Genomic DNA, 20,283 nt, shown 5'->3' with positions numbered 1-20,283 from the left:
CCTGGAAGGCTGAGGCTGCAGTGAGCCATGATTATACCACTGCACTCCAGCCTGGGCGACAGAGCAAGACATTGTCTCTAAATGTGTACACACAGACACACACACACACACACACACACACACACACACACAAAATTAGGCACTAAATAGGGGATATGTATAAGTTGTTAATCAGCCACTCCTGGGCTCAAGCAATACTCCTGCCTCAACCTCCCAAGAACTGTAGGCACATATCCCTATGCGTAGGTTTTAGGTATTTTTTTTTTTTTTTTTGAGACAGGGTCTCTATGTTGCCCAGGCTGACCTAAAACTCCTGACCTCTAGCAATCCTCCTGCCTTGGTGTACCAAAATGCAGGAATTACAGGCATTAGTTACTGTGCCTGGCCAAGGAGGTTAATTTTGTTCCCTTCTAAATCCCCAGGGCCTAACAGTTCCTGGCACAATATAGGCACCAAATAATTATTTGTTTAATGCATGTAGTTTAGTTACAAAAAAGAAATACAGGCTAAGAGCCAATAGTGAAAGAATTTTTAATGCTCCCTTTCAACTGAACTCAGACATATGTCCTATTAATCTCTTCCCTAGCTCAGACTCCAGGTCAATATTTAACCAAACAATAAAATGGTCTAATTTCTGCCCCATTTCTGGCCCTCATCCTCATCAGTCACCCTTTCCTGCCCCTTCTACCTGTCTTACTTTCCCTCTTGCTACATCAGCTTTTTATTTCTAGAAGCCTTGTTTTCCCAGTTTCACTCAAGGCCCTTGCACATGCTTAGACAGTTTTCACACCGTCAGATGATCACACATCTGCTAGGTATTCCCGCCTTTCCTCCTACCGATCCACCCCTTACCATTTTGCACTCTGCTCTTTACCTCCAGAGGCCAACTTTGAAGGCAGTGTCATCTGGGCTCCTTGCTTGTAGGCTTCCTGCTGGGCTCAGCCAGTGGGAGGTACTGAAGGAGACGTGAGAGAAAGCAGAGAGGTAGGGCTCTTCTTTCCTCCAAGCTCCTGTTGGCTGTCCTTCTACAGCTACACAAGGACTGGTAACTGTTCCATCTCTTTGCCCCTTCAGGCCAATGGTTGATAATGGCTTTCCAGCAGATGTTAAACCTGGGGTGCTTTACTGTCCCTTTTTGGTTTCCCTCAACCCCACTTACATCTCTGGACATTGTCCCTTTATTAATTCTCCTGGGATATGCTGAGAGGTTCATCTGCTTCCTGCTGATCTCAGCTAATACAAAAGCAAAAATATACAGTAGTATCTTTTTTTGGCCTTTTCTTCCACTTTATTTCATATTCCCACCACAATAATGACTCCTTTAATTTAAACTAAAAACCATACAGGGTTCCTGAACGGTGGTAAAAAGGAAAGGAAGTGTCAAAGACTGCAGGACAGGTGGGGTGGGGAATCAGCGAATCGTCTTGACTGGGCTCTTGAAGTTGCTGGCAGCTTGGAGCTGCAGCTGGTAGGCCATTGGATGGATCTTGAAACCATACAGCCTGGCACAAACTGGTTGGCAGGTCGTTTGGGCCGGTACTCAGGATGCACCATGAAGAGCATGTGAGAGAAACCAGTGCTGAAATAGGCGCCATCCGTGTGATGGTGCCACGATGACTTGGGTGTGTACACATCCATGCACTTGGGGCAGTAGACATTCACCGTGGCTTCACCTGGGATGTCTGAAAGGCCAATGGGAAGCACTGTCTGTTTCTCATAGTACACACGGGGACAATAGCCAAAGTCTCCCTGACGGTACTTTTCCAACATCTGGGCGATGCCATGGTTGGTAAGGATGTATCGGGCGTGGATCAATCCATAAAGCATCTCGGCTGCCTGCTCAGTCAGGTCACTCTGGCTGGGGTTGTCTTCCAGTTCTTCATCAGACTCCAGGTCCAAGATCATATCTAGAGCTTGTCGATAGTGAGGAACCTGCTCATTGAGTCCAGTAAGATTAAATTTGTCCTGGATGTAGTCTTCATCCACTTCACAGAAGAATTCACTGCCACGGAGCCCTCAGAACCAGGAAATCCAGGATACCTCCTCTGAGCTGCTCATCTTCACGTCAGCAGCTGGACGGAGACCAGGACTGGGGTGGGGTAGGGAAGTTGCTAGTTCCAAAGAACGGCTGGGACCGCTACCTACAATAGTATCTTTTTTCAAAATTGAGATGATTCACAAAATTCACCCCTGTAAAGCATACAATTTAGTGGTTCTTGGCATGCGCCAACAAACTGTACCTTTTTTCATTTCATATGTAATCAAATGTTTCCCTTTTGTCAATAAGTTATACAAAATTTCACATTACCAGTCACTTAACCATTCATAATGTTTCTAAATTTTCACTATCATTCAATAAGTACTATGGTAAATATTGTTGTGCATGTGGCCGTTCTATCTTTCTCTCGCTCTCTCTTTTTTTTTTTTGAGATAAGAGTCTCGCTCTGTTGCCTAAACTGGAGTGCAGTGGCATGATCTTAGCTCACTGCAACCTCTGCCTCACAGGATCAAGTGATTCTCCTGCCTCGGTCTCCCAAGTAGCTGGGATTACAGGCGTGTGCCACCATGCCCGGCCAATTGTTGTATTTTTTTAAGTAGAAACAGGGTTTCACCATGTTGGCCAAGCTGGTTTTGAACGCCTGACCTCAGGTGATCCACCCACCTCAGCCTCCCAAAGTGCTGGGATTACAGGTGTGAGCCACCATGCCTTGGCCTCAAATTGATTTTTTAAAGGATTATAACAACTTACACTGCCATGGTTTTCCCTGAATGTACCAACTGCATTATCTCATTAGCATTGAAAGTACATAGTCTTTCAATGCAGTAAGTAGTCTTTACATTTGAACTTCTTTGATAGCCATTCCAAGCTATTTAAAGTTGTTTTAGCTAAATGGGTCTGCAGTGTCAGTGATTCTCAGTACGGGCTGGAGAGAAGGTTAAAAGGATTTGCTGTTCGACCATCTTCCTTTTTCATCCAGACTCTTCACCTTGTTCATGTATCAGTTTCCTCCTCTTCACTGAGCTATGCTTCTTTAGGGCCTAGCATAGTGTCTGGCACTGTCCAGAGTATCAATAAACATTTATGAAATGGATAAATGATGGAAGAAGAAAGTTATGAAACATGCACAGAGTTGGTTATCCTAGTGCATGAGCATTACTTGCTCTCCTTCGGCTTTTTTTCTTTCTTTCTTCGTTTTTTTGAGACCGAATCTTGCTCTGTGGCCCAGGCTGGAGTGCAGTGGTGGGATCTCTGCTCCCTGCAACCTCTGCCTCCCGGGTTCAAGCGATTCTCCTGCCTCAGCCTCTCGAGTAGCTGGTACTACAGGTGCAAGCCACCACATCCGGCTCATTTTTTAATTTTTAGTAAAGATGGGGTTTCGCCATGTTGGTCAGGCTGATCTCCAAGTCCTGACCTGGTGATCCTCTCCCAAAGTGCTGGTATTACAGGCATAAGCTACTGACCTGGGTGTCTTCCTTTTTTTTTTTTTTGAGATGGAGTCTAACTCTGTTGCCAGGCTGGAGTTCAGTGGTGCAATTTCTGCTCACTGCAAACTCCACCTCCCTAGTTCAAGCGATTCTCCTGCCTCAGCCTCCCAAGTAGCTGGAACAACAGGCACACACCACTACGCCCAGCTAATTTTTGTATTTTTAGTAGAGACAAGGTTTCACCATGCTGGCCAGGATGGTCTTGATCTCTTGACCTCCCGCCTTGGCCTCCCAAAGTGCTGGGATACAGGCGTGAGCCACCGTGCCTGGCCTAACTGTTGTTCTAATGGACTCTCTGGAATCAACACTTTCCATTCCCTTCTAACAAATATATTGCTAATGTCCGAGAACAGATAAATGCTTTGGATAGTGGCTTACTTTCTGGAATAGCTACATACTCTTTCCTGCCAGTTGAGCCACATGCCTAACAAGAGTCTGTTGTGTTTGGTCCTAAACCTGTTTATGGCAGCTAGATGATAGAGTTTAATTATTATTCATCAGTTTATTAAATGTATTAAGTTCATCAATTTATTTAAATTACATAAACAGATAAAACATAAGCATGAAAAGGAGCTGTCTCTATGATATGCCAGTTGTATGTTTTGAAGACCAGTTGAAATGACTATTAAACCAGATGTGAGCAAGAGAACTACGTTTTTTTTTTTTTTTTTTAAGAAGGGTCCTCTACTTATATTGCTTTGTAAGAAGTTTTAAGTACATAGTCAACTTGGAAGCCAGGTGTGGTAGCTCACACCTATAATCCCAGCACTTTGAGAGGGGGTGAATGCATTGCTTGGAGGCCAAGAGTTTGAGAGCAGCCTAGGCAACATAGGGAGACCCTGTCTCTACGAATATATGTAGTTTTTGTAATGAGCCAGGTACGGTGGTGCCTGTCTGCAGTCCCAGCTACTCGGGAGGCTGAGGTGGGAGGATCACTTGCACCCAGGGGGTTGAGGCTGCAGTGAGTTATTATCACACCACTGTACTCTAGCACTCTAGCCTAGGTGACTGTCTTTAAAAAATGAGAACAACAAATAAACAAAAAAGGAAAGTATTAATGCACTGGGGATATGATTTATGTAAGGAAGACAGCTCAAGAAAAATAATCAAAAAAGGTTCGGTCCTAGGTCTAAAGATTGGGAAGGCAAGTGGGTGTTCTTTATAATTTTGAAGTTAGGTGTATATTTACCATTTGTTGTTATTCACTACTTAAATATACTTTTCCAACTAAAAGAGGAACTATTGGGCCAGGTCTAATTTGTTTGGGCATCAGGGGCTGGGGAGGGGATGTGAATCCTTATTCCTAAATCCTTTTGTTTCCATAGAAGGACAGGTAGGACTGAATTTGTTCTGATTCTTCCAGGAGAGACTTACCTAATTGTTGAATTCAGATCTGCCTGACCTAAGAGAGAGTGTAAACTTCTCTAATTAGACATGGTTAATATTGTTAGGCCTCTGCAAAGGGGAGAATGGAGGTTTGGGGGAAATATATATATATTTCCTTTTTATGGAGAATGGGGTCTTGCTATGTTGCTCAGGCTGGTCTTGAACTCCTGGCTCAAGCAATCCTCCCACCTCTGCCTCCCTAAGTGCTGGAATTACAGGTGTGAACAATCATGCCTGGCTGGAAATAATTTTAATTCAGGGAAGAATATATTAAAAAGCTTATCGGCCACCATCCAAGCCACATTCTTCAGTTCAGCTTTATTGGTGATAAAGTTGATATTTTCATCTTTTCATTGCTTCCAAACTTATAAGGAAGGAATGATACTTATTGCCCTTAAAATATTCCAACAGTGTTAGATAAGACAGCTTCAATGTATTATTACAACTAAGATAACAGTTACAATCAAGACATATTACTTTTCCTTTTTAGTCCAGGATTCTGTTTATTCAAATAAAAAAATGTCTCTGGTCTGTCTTGTTTGAAGTTCAGTCTGTATTTGAGCTGGACAAAGAAGAAAATATTTATAGCCCCTGAGAAATATTGATATTAGGAAATATATACTGAGAAGGAAAGAGAAACCCAAACATGGCTCCTGCCAATCCTTACATCCCACCCCTCCCCAGCATCTTGGGAGAGTCTTGTCTGTCCTGTTGATTTCTGGGACATGTAAACATGGCAAGCTTAAGGGTGCAGGCTATTTGGCTATAGTTGAGTCTCTTTTCAATGTCTTTTGTGACCCAGCAGTGGGTTATGAAATCAATGTAGTAGGTCCTGATCAGCATTTAAAAAGAGTAAGATTAATCAGTTGAAAATATCAGAATGCATTTTGTAAAATAAGGGTAGTATCTCATGAAACTTTTGTCTTACAGGTGTGTGTGTGTGTGTGTGTAGGCATGCATATGTTCTGAGTTGAGATGTAAAATATATTTCTTACAGAGAATCACAGTCAAAAAAGTTTTCAAAGTATTACTTTAAGGTGCACATTTCTTTTTCCTTTCATTTTTGCTCTTTGCTAATTTGTTCTCTCTCTGAATCTCTGCTGAATGGTGAACAGAAATTGTAGTAATTAATAGCCAGAGAAGCAAGGCCCAATTTTCAGTCTGTAAACAGCTAGAATGCAAAGACCGTTGCACCTAACTCATTGCTCTGGGTCAATCAAATGTCCAAATACTAGGACTGAAGGGTTAAGACCTAAACCTTACTCACTGAGTAAGAGATTACAGGACAATTTATCTCCAAATTTATTACCTGCACTGTTCAAGCCTCAGTGGTTCTTCCTCAGTGTCCTTCCATGCAAAGGACAAAGGCTTCAGCTTGACAGTCAGGACCATTTTCGATACAGTCCTACCTTACCTTTCCACACTGATTCCCCTACTTTTCTTCTACACCAATCCTGTACTCCGGCACCTGTAATCCCAGCTACTTGGGAGGCTGAGGCAGGAGAATCACTTGAACCTGGGAGGAGGAGGAGGTTGCAGGATTGGTGTAGTACAGGATTGGTGTAGAAGAAAAGTAGGGGAATCAGTGTGGAAAGGTAAGGTAGGACTGTATCAAAATTATCTAACAGTACAACCAAGAACCCAGAGTGAGAAATTGATGGAGTATTCCTCTCTGAATACTCCTTCTACCTGGGACAGTCTCCTCACCCAGCCCATCTCTACTTGCTAAAGTCCCATCTACACTTCAAAGGTCAATTTCCAAATTCCTTTCCTGAGTCCTAATATCATTTCCTTTTTATTTTGAGACAGAGTCTCACTCTGTTGCCCAGGCTGGAGCGCAGTGTTGCAATCTCAGCTCACTGTAACCTCCACCTCTTGGGTTCAACCAATTCTTGTGCTTCAGCCACCCAAGTAACTGGGACTACAGGCTCATCACCACACCCAGCTAACTTTTTGTACTTTTAGTAGAGATGTGGTTTCACCACGTTGACCAGACTGGTCTTGAACTCCTGACCTCAGGTGATTCACCAGCCTCGGCCTCCCAAGCAGCTGGAATTACAGGCATGAGCCACCATGCCCAGCCCTAATATCTTTTTCTTTTGAACCCCATAAATATATTTTTAAAAAATATCTTTCTTAAAAATATTTTAAAAAGCTAGGCTGGGCGTGACGGCTTATGCCTCTAATCCCAGCACTTCCAGAGGTCAAGGTAGCTGGATCACTTGGGGTCAGAAGTTCGAGACCAGCCCGGCCAACAGGGTGAAACCCCATCTCTACGAAAAATATAAAAATTAGCTGGGCATGGTGTCATGTGCCTGTAATCCTAGCTACTTAGGAGGCTGAGGCAGGAGAATTGCTTGACCCAGGGAGGCAGAGGTTGCAGTGAGCTGAGACTGTGCCACTGCACTCCAACCTGGGTGACAAAGTGAGACTCCATCTAAAAAACAAACAAAACTTTAAAAAGCTACTTAAAGATACAATTTTTCTGCTTCCAGGAGAGATATAAATGCACTACAAAAATAAGTAAATACACATGTAACAGAAGAAAAGTCTCGTTTTGAAATCTATGCATTATACTTGTTTATGTATATTTATATATTACCATCTGCTATATCACCTTATAATGTGCTTTTAATTATAAAGATTTCCCACATCATTACATCTTTTTCTTTTCCATGACTTTTAATGGCCACAAACTCTAGTTTACTTAACAATCACATAACAATATAATATAATTTTGGGCATTTTTCTTGCTTATAGGTAGGTGCAATATTCTGAAGTAATACGAATGGAATATGGTGACAAAGCTTCCAAAGAGCACAATATTTTTTGAAAACAAGAAATTAGGGCCTGAGATAATTAGGAGAAATGTAAGTTCCCAATGAACTCTGGAGATATTGGCAGGTATGCTGGGTTGCTTAAGTGGTACATGGGTTTGGAGTCAATTGTACTTAAATTTTAAAGGAAGTGACCCCAGCTGGCCTAAGGATGACTGCAGAGGGTAATTCAGGCAGCTGATCCATGGAAGCATGCATGCCTCCCCACCTCAAAATATTTCTATCTCTATGCACTCTTTAAATCTTGTAGGACGAGGTGCACTTCTCTGACTTTTTCCCCTTCCTCTCTTCCCTGCTTCTGTCTCCTTTTTGTTTTCTGGTATCTTGCACAATCAATTATCCTACATCTTAATCTGCCATTCTCTACTCTCAGCTCCTTTATTTGAGGTCTGCCCCTCAAGTTAGGAAAAAGAAAAAAAATATGATAGAATATATTTGCTGGGGGAAAAAAAAAAGAAGGTTAAAAAAAAAAAAAAAAAGGAAAAAGAAAAAAAAAAAATCGAAAAAGAAAAAAAAAAAATCACAGGCCAGCCGTGGTGGCTCATGCCTGTAATCCCAAGGCTGGTAGATTACCTAACTTCAGTAGTTCGAGACCAGCCTGACCAATATGGAGAAACCCCATCTCTACTGAAAATACAAAACTAGCTGGGCATGGTGGAGCATGCCTGTAATTCCAGCTACTCTGGAGACTGAGGCAGGAGAATTGCTTGAACCCGGGAGGCGGAGGTTGCAGTGAGCCGAGATTGTGCCATTGCACTCTAATCCTGGTAACAAGAGGGAAACTCCGTCTCAAAAAAATAAAAATTAAAATTAAAAAATTAGCACCTGTAATCCCAGCTACTCGGGAGGCTGAGGCAGGAGAATTGCTTGAACCCGGGAGGAGGAGGAGGTTGCAGTGAGCCGAGATCATGCCAGCACTCCAGCCTGGGCAACAAAGTGAGACTGTCTCAAAAACAACTTTTCAGCAGGACACGGTGGCTCACGCCTAAAATTCTGGCACTTTGGGAGGGTGAAGCGGGCGGATCACTTGAGGTCAGGAGTTCAAGATCAGCCTGGCCAGCATGGTGAAATCCCGTCTCTACTAAAAATACAAAAAATAGCTGGGCATGGTGACGGGCACCTATAATTCCAGCTACTTGGGAAGCTGAGACCAGAGAATCGCTCGAACCCTGGAGGCAGAGAGGTTGCAGTAAGCCAGGACCGCGCCATTTCACTCCAGCCTGGGCTACAAGAGCGAAACTCTGTCTCAAGAAAAACAAACAAACAAACAACAAACAAACAAAACTACAACCCCTTTACTCAAGAAAAAAAAAAATCAACTTTTCCCTTTACTCTTTTGCAGACAGGGAGGGTCTCGCTACGTTGCCCAGGCTGAACTCAAACTCCTGGGATTAAGGGATGCTTTTATTTCAGCTTCTACAATAGGACCCAGCTTTTCCTTTACTCTTGGTACTGTCGTGAGCTCCAGGCCTACTTTTCTCTCCTTCCCACTGCCAAGCTTTCGGAATAATCACTCTTTATTGCCTTTATTGCTTCATCGCTAACACACTCCTTACCCAAGCTTTCAACTCAGTTCCCTGCCTGGTGCACAGCAGGCCCCGTCTGCATGTTAGTTCCAGCCCTCTTGCAAATTGGCGTATCTTTCCTGGAGAAGGAATTTCTCCACGGTTAGCAGTGTGTGCTCACTGCCAGTCACCAGGACCTCATCTCCGAATTCCCACACCCTGACCTTGCTGCCGTCTTAATGCTGCGAACCCAGTTTCCAGGTACGCCAGGTTCTTGGAAGGTCCTGCCGGTCACCCTCCTGGCCCGCCGCCAGACTCTGAGTTCTCACCCTGCACAGTCATCGCTTCCCCAGGAACCCTGAGAGATCTCCCAGTCTACCTCTTGCGGCACCCGTCGTTAGTCCTCCAACTCTGTTTGCCGCGCGCCCCTGGGTTACCCCAGAAGCAACATGTCAGCGTGCCTGGCACCTCCAAGCCTGCGCGAACGTCCTTGTAGCCAGCAATGACCAAACATTTAGGGCGCACCTGAGCGCCAGGCCCACACCACCCCTGCTTCCTTTCACTTAACAGCCTCGACCAGGCCCCACTATGAGCCAGATTTCAGGGAAGAGGACGCAGTCCTGGGTCCCCGGGCGCTCTTCGCCGCGCCAGACAGCTGCGTAGGCAGATCCTGTCCCACTAGTGGGCGGCCTCGGCCCCTGCCCTGAGGCGCGTCAGAGGTCAAGAGGCCCAGGTCGTAGGGAACGGCTGTGTGCCCGACCGCTCAGGGTGCTGGCTGGGGTGGCGGGGACTGGAGCGGGGTGGAGACCTACCCGGGTCTGGGGTCCAGCCCTGCGGGGCGCCGTCCCCGCCCCGTCCCGCCCCGCCCTACCCGCAGCCGCCGCCGTAGTCGCCGGGCCTGCGCCGCGCAGCCCGCCTAGGGCGGGAGGCGGGAGGCCGGGCCCAGGCCGGGGCAGCCCCTCAACCGCACCGCCCTGGGCCGGTGCCCAGGTCCAAGTCGCCTTCCGCCTGCCCCCCCCATTCCCCCCCCACCCCGGCAGCCCCAGCCAGGTCCCGCCGCCAGGCTGGCTCCCGCCCCCGCTCCGCCCCCGGAGCCGCAGCCCCGCCCGCCACCGCCGTCGCCATGTTGTGGCTCCCGCAGCCGGCGCTGGGGACGCGCGCGGCCGAGACCCGGGCCTGCAGTCGCCGCCGCCGCCGCCAGGTAAGCGCCCCCCGCGGGCCGGGCCGGGCGGGGCGTGCGGGTCGGGACAGCCCCACCTTGGTCCAGGAACAGCGGAGCCAGGACCTAGCCCGAGCCGCGGCCCGGCCCTGCAGCTTGGAGTATCCTGCCCGCCGCCAGAGGCGGCAGCCACTTCCCCCGACCGCCGCCTGGCGGGCCCGGGCCGCCACCCCACCCCGCCCCCGGCCGTCGGGCGCCGGCCCCTTCCGCCGCTGCGACCGCCGCTCCTCGGCAGGCCGGGCACGCTGCTGTCCTCTCCGCGCTGGGCGGGACGTGCGGCCGCCCTCGGCGACGGCCCGCGGCCCACCGCCCGGGCATGGATAACGGTGCCACTTTCTCCCACTGGGACGGCCTGTCAGCCCGACCGTCCCCGCCGGCCGAAGAGCTGTCGCCGTTACGGCGCAGACACTTCGGGGAACGACACTCTTTGGCGCCGCTCAGTCCTCCCCTCCCCTGCGCCCAAGTTCTGACCCTGGGGAAGGTTTCTCCCGGAGCAGAGAGGTATTTCTGCTCTAGAGTTGGGGTCCTCAGGGGTGACCAGGCCTGTTGATCAGGGTGAAAATTGTCTCTCTGCAGGGGCTCTTCCTGCCAACGAGGGGGTTGGCGGGAGGCTCAGTGTGACCTGAGGGAGGACAGGGTAGTGTCTGCTCGACAGATGGCCTCCTGGTCTTGGATCAGCGTTTGTGAGGGGGAGGGGTCTGTATGACCTTAGGTATGCCTGATCCTGAGAACCACAGTATTATTGAAGCTGTTTAGGGATTTTAAACCATTTTTTGAGTAGGCCAAAGGTGGCATTGAAAGGTGGCATTGAAGGTCCTGGATTGGAATAAGTCCACAAGCCCACCCAGGGAAGCATGTTTGGCATCCAGGACTAGTCTAGAATAGGACTGGCAGTAGAATAGTGGGACTTGGGGGGTAAGATGGTATTTGGCTTACGGTTTGCCCACTTGAGTTCAGCCCTGTGTTTATGGAGGGCCTGTAGGGTGCTTCTGTCCCGGGTGCAGTGTGGTGCACAGTATGGCAGAGTGTGGAGGATGTGGACAGACAGATTCCTGGCCTAGTGGATGCTTGGTGGGATTTCAGTGGCTTGTTTATCAACCTCACTGTTATATTACACAGTGAAAGAGGCAGAAGTGTGGTGCTAGTGCATCCATTTTGATCATTTTACAATTTTTCAACTAGTTGTGGCTTGTGGCTTTGATTCATTAATTAAATTTTTACTGAGCACTTACTGTGTGCGGGATACTGAGCTAGGTGCTGGGAGTATAGTGGTAAGCCAGAAAGACACCACGTTAGTTCTTGGCCTATTGGGAAAGTCTAATAATAAATAGTCTTGGCTGGGCACGGTGGCTCGCACCTGTAATCCCAGAACTTTGGGAGGCCAAGGCGGGTTAATCACCTGAGGTCAGAAGTTCGAGACCAGACTGACCAACCCCGTCTCTACTAAAAAAAATATACAAAACTAGCCGGGCGTGGTGTCGCATGCCTGTAATCCCAGCTACTTGGGAGGCTGAGACACAAGAATTGCCACCGCACTCTAGCTTGGACTACAGAGCAAGACTCCATCTCAAAATAAATACATAAATAAATAGTCGTGAAAATGTATTCAACAAATATTTGTCAACAAATGTGTGTTAGGCATTGTTCTAGATGCAGTGAACAAAGAAAGCAAAAATGACTGCCCTTGTGGTGCTTTCATGGGAGTGGGGGCGAAGACAGTAAATAAAATATATAGCAAAAATATAGTGTGTTAAAAAGTGTGAAATGCTAAGCAGAAAAAGGAAGCAGGGAGGGAGAATCTGAGGTATCGGGTGGTAGTTGAATTTATATTGTTAGTGTGGCCTGGGAAGGCTTCCTGAGAAGTTGTCTTTTGAGTAAAATTTTGAAGGAAGTGGTAAACTAGTAATTCAAACTATAGTGAGTATAAGGAAAGAAAGATGAAGAGGGGGTAAGAAAATTTGAGTTGGGGGCTGGGGAAGGCTTCCCTGAGAAAGTGACGTTTAGGCTAAGGACTGAGGGAGGGTTAAGAGTTAACCATGTGTGGAGCAGTCTGTAGCAAGGAGGAAGTGAAAGAGGCCTCTGGGGCAGGAGGGGGAAAGGGAGTGGGGAGATTAGTTTGGAGACTAGGGCCAAGTTAGAGCAATGGGGCCTTGGGGGCAGAATGCCTGCCTCCTTAGTTCGGTTTGTATCTCCAGTGTAATTAGGAACCTTTGAAGGGTTTAAGGGAATGACATGACATTTACATTTTAAAAGGTCTCTAGCCCCTGCCCAGGGAATGGACTTTTGAGATAAGAAGGTTAGGCTAGGCTTTCTGGGTTGAGTGGCTTAACTACCTGATCTGTTTGGAAAAGCCTCAAGCAGTCTGAGGGAGATCCTTTGCCTCTGTGTGTCTGCTTCATCCAGCTTTTAGGAAGGGAAGGGAAAAATGAATTAGCGTTTATGGAGTACCTGCCAGGTGGGAGAACCAATTTTAAAGACTTCTACATACATTCTTATATTTAACTTAGTTCTCTCTACACCCTAAGAGAGAGAGGTTATCATATCAATTTTATAAAGAAATAAACGCAGAGTGGGTAGATGACTTATTTAAATCCACATTTGTAACATAGCCTGAATTCAGAGCCCGCTGGCTCTGGAGCCAGACCACTGAAGTTTGCATTTTGCTTCTGTCACTTGCTAACCAAATGATCTTGAATTATTTAGCCTCTCTTGTGCCACAGTTTCCTCATCTTAAATGCAGATAAAAGTCCCTACCTGATATAGTTGTTGTACAGATTAAGTCATGTAAACAGTTTAGCACTGGGTTCAAATGTTAGTTGCTTTTATTATTATTGTTGTTTTAAAATTTTTTATTGCCTTTTTTTTTTTTTTTTTTTAACTAGAGACAAGCTGGGTGTGGTGGCTCACAATCCCAGCACTTTGGGAGGCTAAGGCAGGTGGATCACCAGAGGTCAGGAGCTCGAGACCAGCCTGGCCAACATGGTGAAATCCCATCTCTGCTAAAAATACAAAAATTTGCTGGGCATGGTGGCATGCGCTTGTAGTCTCAGCGACTCAGGAGGCTGAGGCAGGAGAATTGCTTGAACCTGCAAGGCGAAGGTTGCAGTGAGCTGAGATTGAGCCACTGCACTCCAGCCTGGGTGACAGAGCGAGACTTCATTTCAAACACACACACACACACACACCTAGAGACAGTGCCTTACTATGCTGCCCAGGCTGGCCTTGAACTCCTGGCCTCAAGTGATCTTCCCGCCTCCACCTCGCAAAGTGCTGGGATTGCAGGTGTGAGCCACCAGACAGGCTACTGGTTTTATTATTTAAATGCTTGAAATATCCACATTGTGTCTCAGTCATATTGTGGTTATTTTGAATGAGATTAAATATATAGGTAATTTATTTCTCGAATTTTGTGTGATTTTTTTCCCCTCTCATCTTCTGTTAATAACTTACTGCTGTGTTCCATGTGATCAATCATTCAACATCAAGCTCCCATTTCATGCTTGACACTGTATAAGGACTTGTGGGATACATAGTGAGTTTCTTCCAGGAGCTCCGAGTATCCAGTGGAGCTCAGCTATTTTAAAGGATAAGTTACAGTGTACTTACGTTCTCTGGCACAGTTGTGGTTAAAGAGCTGTTTGAAACAATGTGAATGAAATGCCTGGGTAAATAGGAAAGGCTTCAGGGAGCAGGTGACTTTTGAACTGGACTTTGGAGGAAGAATAGAAGTTTTACAGGCAAATAAGATTGAGCAAAGAACATTCTAGATAGAGTTATAGGTATGAAAGCACGGAGCCATGGTATCCCCCATTGTTTGGGGATGAGGCTGGAAAGCTAAGTTGGAGCTGTGAAAGGCAGGTCGAGGAGTTTGGATTTTATTCCTTAAGCCATGGGGAGCTACCAGAGAGTGTTAGATACATCAGACACATCTCATGATAGGTGTTGCAGTTAGAGAGTGGATATAGATGTTATCATGGGGCAGCTTTATTTGGGGGGCAGCATTGCTTCAGGGTCTGGTTCTCTGCTTCATAGACCAGAAATTTAGTTGATTGTGTCCAGGGAGACTGACTCACTGACCAAACTTGGAAGAAACTCATGAATAAACTTAGGATATTAACTGACCACGAGAAATGAAACTGCACAGTGACAGATGTTTCTGTCCTCTGGCCACTGCTCCCTGCTTTCTGGCCAGGGCTGGGACATACTAGCAAACACTTGCTCCTCAGTTCCTGTTTGTTTTTCTCAGGCTCCATGAAAATGAACCCTTTCTGTTAACCTAATCTTTCCTCAAGCACTATTCAGTGTAGTCAACAATGATTATTAATTGATAGAATGAATGATTCTGTATTGTTTATGTGGGATCCTGTATTTGTGAAACTAAAGGAAGGGGAGGAATACAGAAATAACATCAGAAAATAGCATTCCATGGAATTAGGCTATGGAGAAGGTATGCAGATGCTAAGTAGTGTGGCTAAATTTGTGGCTATCAGTGGTTGTGGGCAGATGCATTGGAAGTTGTTCTGGGAACAGAGGTCTGTGAACTCTTGGAGGGGTGGGGGGCTTTTGGTTGCATGTGAAGGAGACACTGGATTAGGATCTTTATTATCCCTACATGTAGGAGACAGAAAAGAAAATAATTCCCACTCTCAACTCAGCCAGATCATGGTGAGCTTTTATTTTTATTTTGTTTATTTTATTTTTGAGATGGAGTCTCCTCCCTCTGTCACCCAGGCTGGAGTGCAGTGGTGCCATCTTGGCTCACTGCAGTCTCTGCCTCCTGGGTTCAAGCGGTTCTCCTGCCTCAGCCTCCCGAGTAGCTGGGACAACAGGCGTGCGCCACCACACCCCGCTAATTTTTGTATATTTAGTAGAGGCGTGGTTTCACCATGTTGGCCAGGCTGGTCTCGAATTCCTAACCTCAAGTGAGCTGCCCACCTTGGCCTCCTAAAGTGCTGGGATTGCAGGTGTGAGCCACCATGCCTGGCCTTATCCCTATCTTTATATATAAGTTTGTTTAAACTTAACATTTCTTACAAAAATAGGAACATCCTGAATAGGAGAGAGTTCTGAATGTTGATGTCCCTGAGGTAGAGCAATTGCATGTACCCAAAATTTGTGTTTTCATTTGTGTCCAACTGGTCCAGTGCCCTCCCTTTGCTTGCTCTAAGGGTATAGGATATGATATCCATTAGCTAATTACTTTTGGGAAATGTTTTCAGAGGATCAGAGTGCTACTACTTCAGCCAACCATTTGCTTTTGTTTAGCAGCAGGGAAGTGTGTGTGTGTTGAAATGACACATTTGATCCTTTTTATGGCTGAAAGAAAAGTTAATGAATACCTTTTGAGTTTGGTGCCATGACAGTCATTTCTCAAAGCTGTCAGCACTTATGGGCTGTCCTCTGGTCACTGCGTTAAGTTCTTTACCTTTTTAATTTCAGATTCTGAAAGTATTGTATCAATAGGTAATAATGGGCTGGGCATGGTGGCTCATGCTTGTAATCCCAGCAGCACTTTGGGAGGCTGAGGTGGGCGGATCACTTGAGGTCAGGTGTTCGAGAACAACCTGGCCAACATGGTGAAATCACATCTCTGCTAAAAATACAAAAATTAGCTGGGTGTGGTGGTGCATGCCTATAGTCCCCACTACTCAGGAGGCTGAGGCAGGAGAATCACTTGAGCCCGGGTGGCTGAGGTTGTAGTGAGCCAAGATTATGCCACTGCACTCTAAACTGGGTGATGGAGCTAGATTCCATTTCCAAAAAAAAAAAAAAAGAGAAAGAAAGGTGATGATGCTGGGGCCTGGCATGATGGTTTACACCTATAATCCCAGCACTTTGGGAGGCTAAAGTAGAATAATTACTTGAGCCCAGGAGTTTAAGACCAGCCTGGGCAACATTGAAAGACCCCATCTCTTAAGAAAAAAAAAAAAAAGAGGTAACAATGGCTCCCTTTCTCATTAACACACTCCAGGAGATGAAAAGGATGATAATGTCTATGTGCATGATAGATTATAGAATGACTGCCACCGTCTTAAGTGAAGAAAAGGAGTATGTCTGCTGATCAGATTAACTTTTGGTCTCCAATCAGTATGTGTGGTGGGGTAGGGGGGGCTACAAGACTAACTTTATTTTTGAGAGGTCTACTGTTATTGCAATCCCCTGGGAGTGTTGGGTTTTTTTTTGATATTGAGTCTCCCTCTGTCACCCAGGTTGGAATGCAGTGGCACGATCTCAGCTCACTGCAGCCTCCGCCTTCCAGGTTCAAGTGATCCCAGCCTCCCGAGTAGCTGGGACTACAGGCACCTATCACCATGCCTGGCTATTTTTTTTTTTTTTTTAGTATTTTTAGTAGAGATGGGATTTCACTATGTTGGCCAGGCTGGTCTCGAACTCCTAACCTCAAGTGATCCTCCTGCCTTGGCCTCCCAAAGTGCTGGGATTACAGGCATGAACCACTGCAGTCCTTCTGCCTTAGCCTCTTGAGTAGCTGGGACTGTAGTGCACCTCTGTGCACAGCATTAAACTTTTTTGAGTAGTCCAGAAGTGGGGTTAAGTGTCCTCCACAAAAATTAATTCACCAGCTCATCCAGAGAACACAAGACCTATATCCCACGTCTAACTCAGAATAGACTTGCTTCTCAGTAAGGACAGAGTTTCCGGTGAGATCTTACCTCTGAGTGGAGGGATTGGGGTGGTTTTTACTTTATATTTTCTTCCTATCATTTGAATTTTATACAGACATATATATCATCTTTACAAAAACAAACAAGCATCCTGTAAGGTTAATTTCATTTTGGAGACAAACATCGAATGTCCTAAAGCAAAAACTTAAAAACTGCCTAGAACATGTCCCTAGAGAGATGTACGATGTTGTAGTTGGCCTCATCTGTCATTCCTAGGGTAAGATGCTTTTGTTAGATATGCATTCAAACAGGTGGATTAGGCTAGCACCTCTGATTGGGATAGCCCCTGAATTCAGAGAGGCAGGGCCCACCTGGGAGGAGCTGATGACTAGAGTGTGACTTGGCTTCTAGCTTCATTCGTTGGTTGCTTTCTTTACAGGTATTTCTAAAGAAATCACTCCTTTTCTGGTGTGGCTCTGGGCTGCCTCCTATGGACCACTGGGCTCAGTCTCAAACATCAGCATGGGGGATTCTAGAGGCCTTGCTTGATATTACAACCTGGGGATCAAAGGACTGTGAAGAGCAAGAGTTCTCATGTGTAAGCCTCCCGTGCATTCCTGGTATTTCCCGCTTTAGGGGTTTAGCTCATATTAGGGGCAAGGTGGAGGGCTGTTTCTTCCTCATAACCAGTCTTTGGATGTGGTAACATTTTACCCACATTGCACTTGGCAAGCTAGAGCCAACGTAAGCCAGCAGAATGGACTCTGGCTCCGCATTTATTCTCCTGGTTTGCTGTAGTTTACAGCATTCTACTCTTTTCTGTCAGTTTAGTTCTTGGTATTCCTTTACAAGCCAAAAGGCAGAGTGAGACCGCACAGAGAGGTTTTGAAGATAGGTGTCCATTGTAACTGCAAGCCATCTCAGGGACATTATAGGGCTTGAAGACACATTTGAGGCAGAGCTTTGGCATTTTCAGAAAAGGGGGCCCGGGGTGAGCATTGAATAGTTCAGATTTTTCTGGGCATGACCAAGCCAAAGCTCTGGTCTGTTTGGCTGGGCTGCTGTCTTTGCACTGTAGACTCCCCAGTCTTGAACTTAACTGGCTGAGGTATAAAAACGACGTCACCATCTAATACTCTATTAAGGCTATAAATCTTTAGGCTTTTAAAAATATTAGATTTTTTTTTTTTGAGATGGGAGTCTTGCTGCGTTGTCCTAACTGGATTCGAAATCCTAAGCTCAAACGATCCTCCCTTAAAATTTTTTTTTTTTTACTGGGCACAGTGACTCACTCCTGTAATCCCAGCACTTTGGGAGACCGAGGCAGGTGGATCACTTGAGGTCAGGAGTTCAAGACCAGCCTGGCCAATGTGGTAAAACCCCGTCTCTACTAAAAATACAAAAAAGTAGCTGGGCATGGTGGTGTGAGTCTGTAGTCCCAGCTACTGGGGAGGCTGAGGTGGAAGAATCACTTGAACTTGGGAGGTGGAGGTTGCAGTGAGCCAAAGTCATACTAGTGCACTTTGGCATGGGTGACAGAGTGAGACTCTGTCTCAATTAAAACCATTTTTAAAAAAATTTTTATTTTTGTAGAGATAATGGGGTCTTGATATATTGACTAAGCTGGTCTCAAACTCCTGGCTTCAAATAATTCTATCCCCTTAGCTTCCCAAAGTGCTGGGATTATAGGCATAAGCCACAGCACCTGGCCCTTACCCTCCTGAGTAGCTGGGGCTACAGGTGTGCCACTGTTTCTGGCCATTACTCTTTTTTCTTAAGAGATTGTGTCTGGCACCGTCACCCAGGCTGGAGTTGGAATGCAGTGGTGTAATCATAGCTCACTGCAGTCTTGACCTCCTGGGCTCAAATAATCCTTGCACCTCGACCTCCAGAGTAGGAATTACAGGCATGGGCCACAATGCCTGGCTAATTAGTTGTATTTATTTATTTCTTTTGTAGAGACAGGGTCTCTCTGTGTTGAGCAGGCTTGTCTCAAACTTTTGACTTGAAGCTATCCTTCCACCTTGGCCTCCCAAAGTGTGAGATTACGGGTGTGAACCACTGTGTTGAGCTGCCATTTATCCTTTGTTAAAAACAAGTTTTTTTGAGACAGTCTCACTTTGTTGTGTAGACCAGAGTGCAGTGGCGTGATTACGACTCACTGCAGCTTCGACCAACCAGGCTTAGGTGATCCTCCCACCTCAGCCACCCGAATAGTTAGGACTACAGGTGTGCACGACCATACCAGCTAATAGTTTGTATTTTTTTGTAGAGATGGGGTTTTGCCATGTTACCCCGGCTGGTGTTGAATTCCTGAGCTAAGTGATCTGCCCCCCTTGGCATCCCAAAATGCTGGGCTTACAGGTGAGAGCCATGGCGCCTGGCTTATCATATTCTTAATTAGCATGTTTACTTGTATTTAAAGTCTGTGGAGGCCAGGTGAGGTGGCTCACACCTGTAATCCCAGCACTTTGTGGGGCTGAGGCAGGTGGATTGCTTGACCTCAGGAGTTTGAGACCAGCCTAAGTAATGTGGCAAAACCCCATCTCTACTGAAAATACAAAAAAATATCTGGGCATGGTGGCACAGACCTGTATTCAATCTCAGCTACTTGGGAGGCTGAGGTGGGAGAATCACGCAAGGCTGGGAAGTCTAGGCTGCAGTGAGCTGTGATTGTGCCTCTGCACTCTAGTCTAGGTGACAGAGTGAGACTTTGTCTCTAACTAAATAAGTAAAATTTTGTGGAGACTTTTTGCAACAGCATTCTACTCTTTTTTGCCAATTCAGTTACAGTGGACACCTACCTTAAGGCCTCTCCCTATGGTCTCCCTGTGCTCTTTGCCTTGCTAAGGAAACACCCTCAAGATTTTAAATATAAGTAAACATTCTAATTAAAATCAGTATTCCACAGTTGCTTATAAAAGGTCTACCCTGGACCCAGTCCAGATCTGGGTAGAGCATAAAAGAATCATGTGAAATGAACTTTGCCCTCCAGGATTTCCCCCACTGAAAGCAATTAGAGAACAATTTGCTTTCAGACCAGAAGTGTCTTAAGGGGGCTTTTTTTTTCTGAGGGTGGTGGTTACTGGCACACAGGTCACCCTCTGAGATGGCTGGGATTACCTCTAGGGAACATTCTTTAATACCCAAAATGGATTGAATGGCCATTTGGGAGGAGAGAGATGGTGACAATGATGTATTCTCATCTTTCATTACTTGTCTCCCCT

General features: G+C 46.0%; 2 protein-coding genes across 7 annotated transcripts in view; one reads left to right on the top strand and one right to left on the bottom strand.

Annotated features, from left to right (window-relative positions):
* Positions 1 to 1,271: 1,271 nt before the first annotated feature.
* On the bottom strand, positions 1,272 to 2,158 carry LOC100895978 (casein kinase II subunit beta). The gene is given in 2 exon segments (XM_008998464.5): positions 1,272 to 1,503; positions 1,506 to 2,158. Coding segments are annotated over 2 exon segments (645 nt in total). The 5' UTR covers positions 2,059 to 2,158; the 3' UTR covers positions 1,272 to 1,411.
* Positions 2,159 to 10,339: 8,181 nt separating this feature from the next.
* ZNF592 (zinc finger protein 592) overlaps positions 10,340 to 20,283 on the top strand; it is a 52,402-nt gene continuing 42,458 nt past the window's right edge. For 3 of the 6 annotated variants that reach the window (XM_035303918.3, XM_008998461.5, XM_078326865.1), the window contains exon 1: positions 10,340 to 10,415. The gene's annotated coding sequence lies outside the window, so the exon portion shown is untranslated. Of the gene's footprint in view, positions 10,416 to 10,641; positions 10,935 to 17,495; positions 17,655 to 20,283 lie in introns of those variants that run through there. The other 3 variants (XM_017973314.4, XM_035303912.3, XM_035303914.3) reach the window with 3 other exon arrangements.

Source organism: Callithrix jacchus, chromosome 6 (assembly GCF_049354715.1).
Source record: "Callithrix jacchus isolate 240 chromosome 6, calJac240_pri, whole genome shotgun sequence".
In the NCBI taxonomy this organism is placed as follows: Eukaryota; Metazoa; Chordata; class Mammalia; order Primates; family Cebidae; genus Callithrix; species Callithrix jacchus.
Note: the sequence above shows the minus strand (reverse complement) of the source record. Positions and strands in the feature narration are given on the sequence as shown.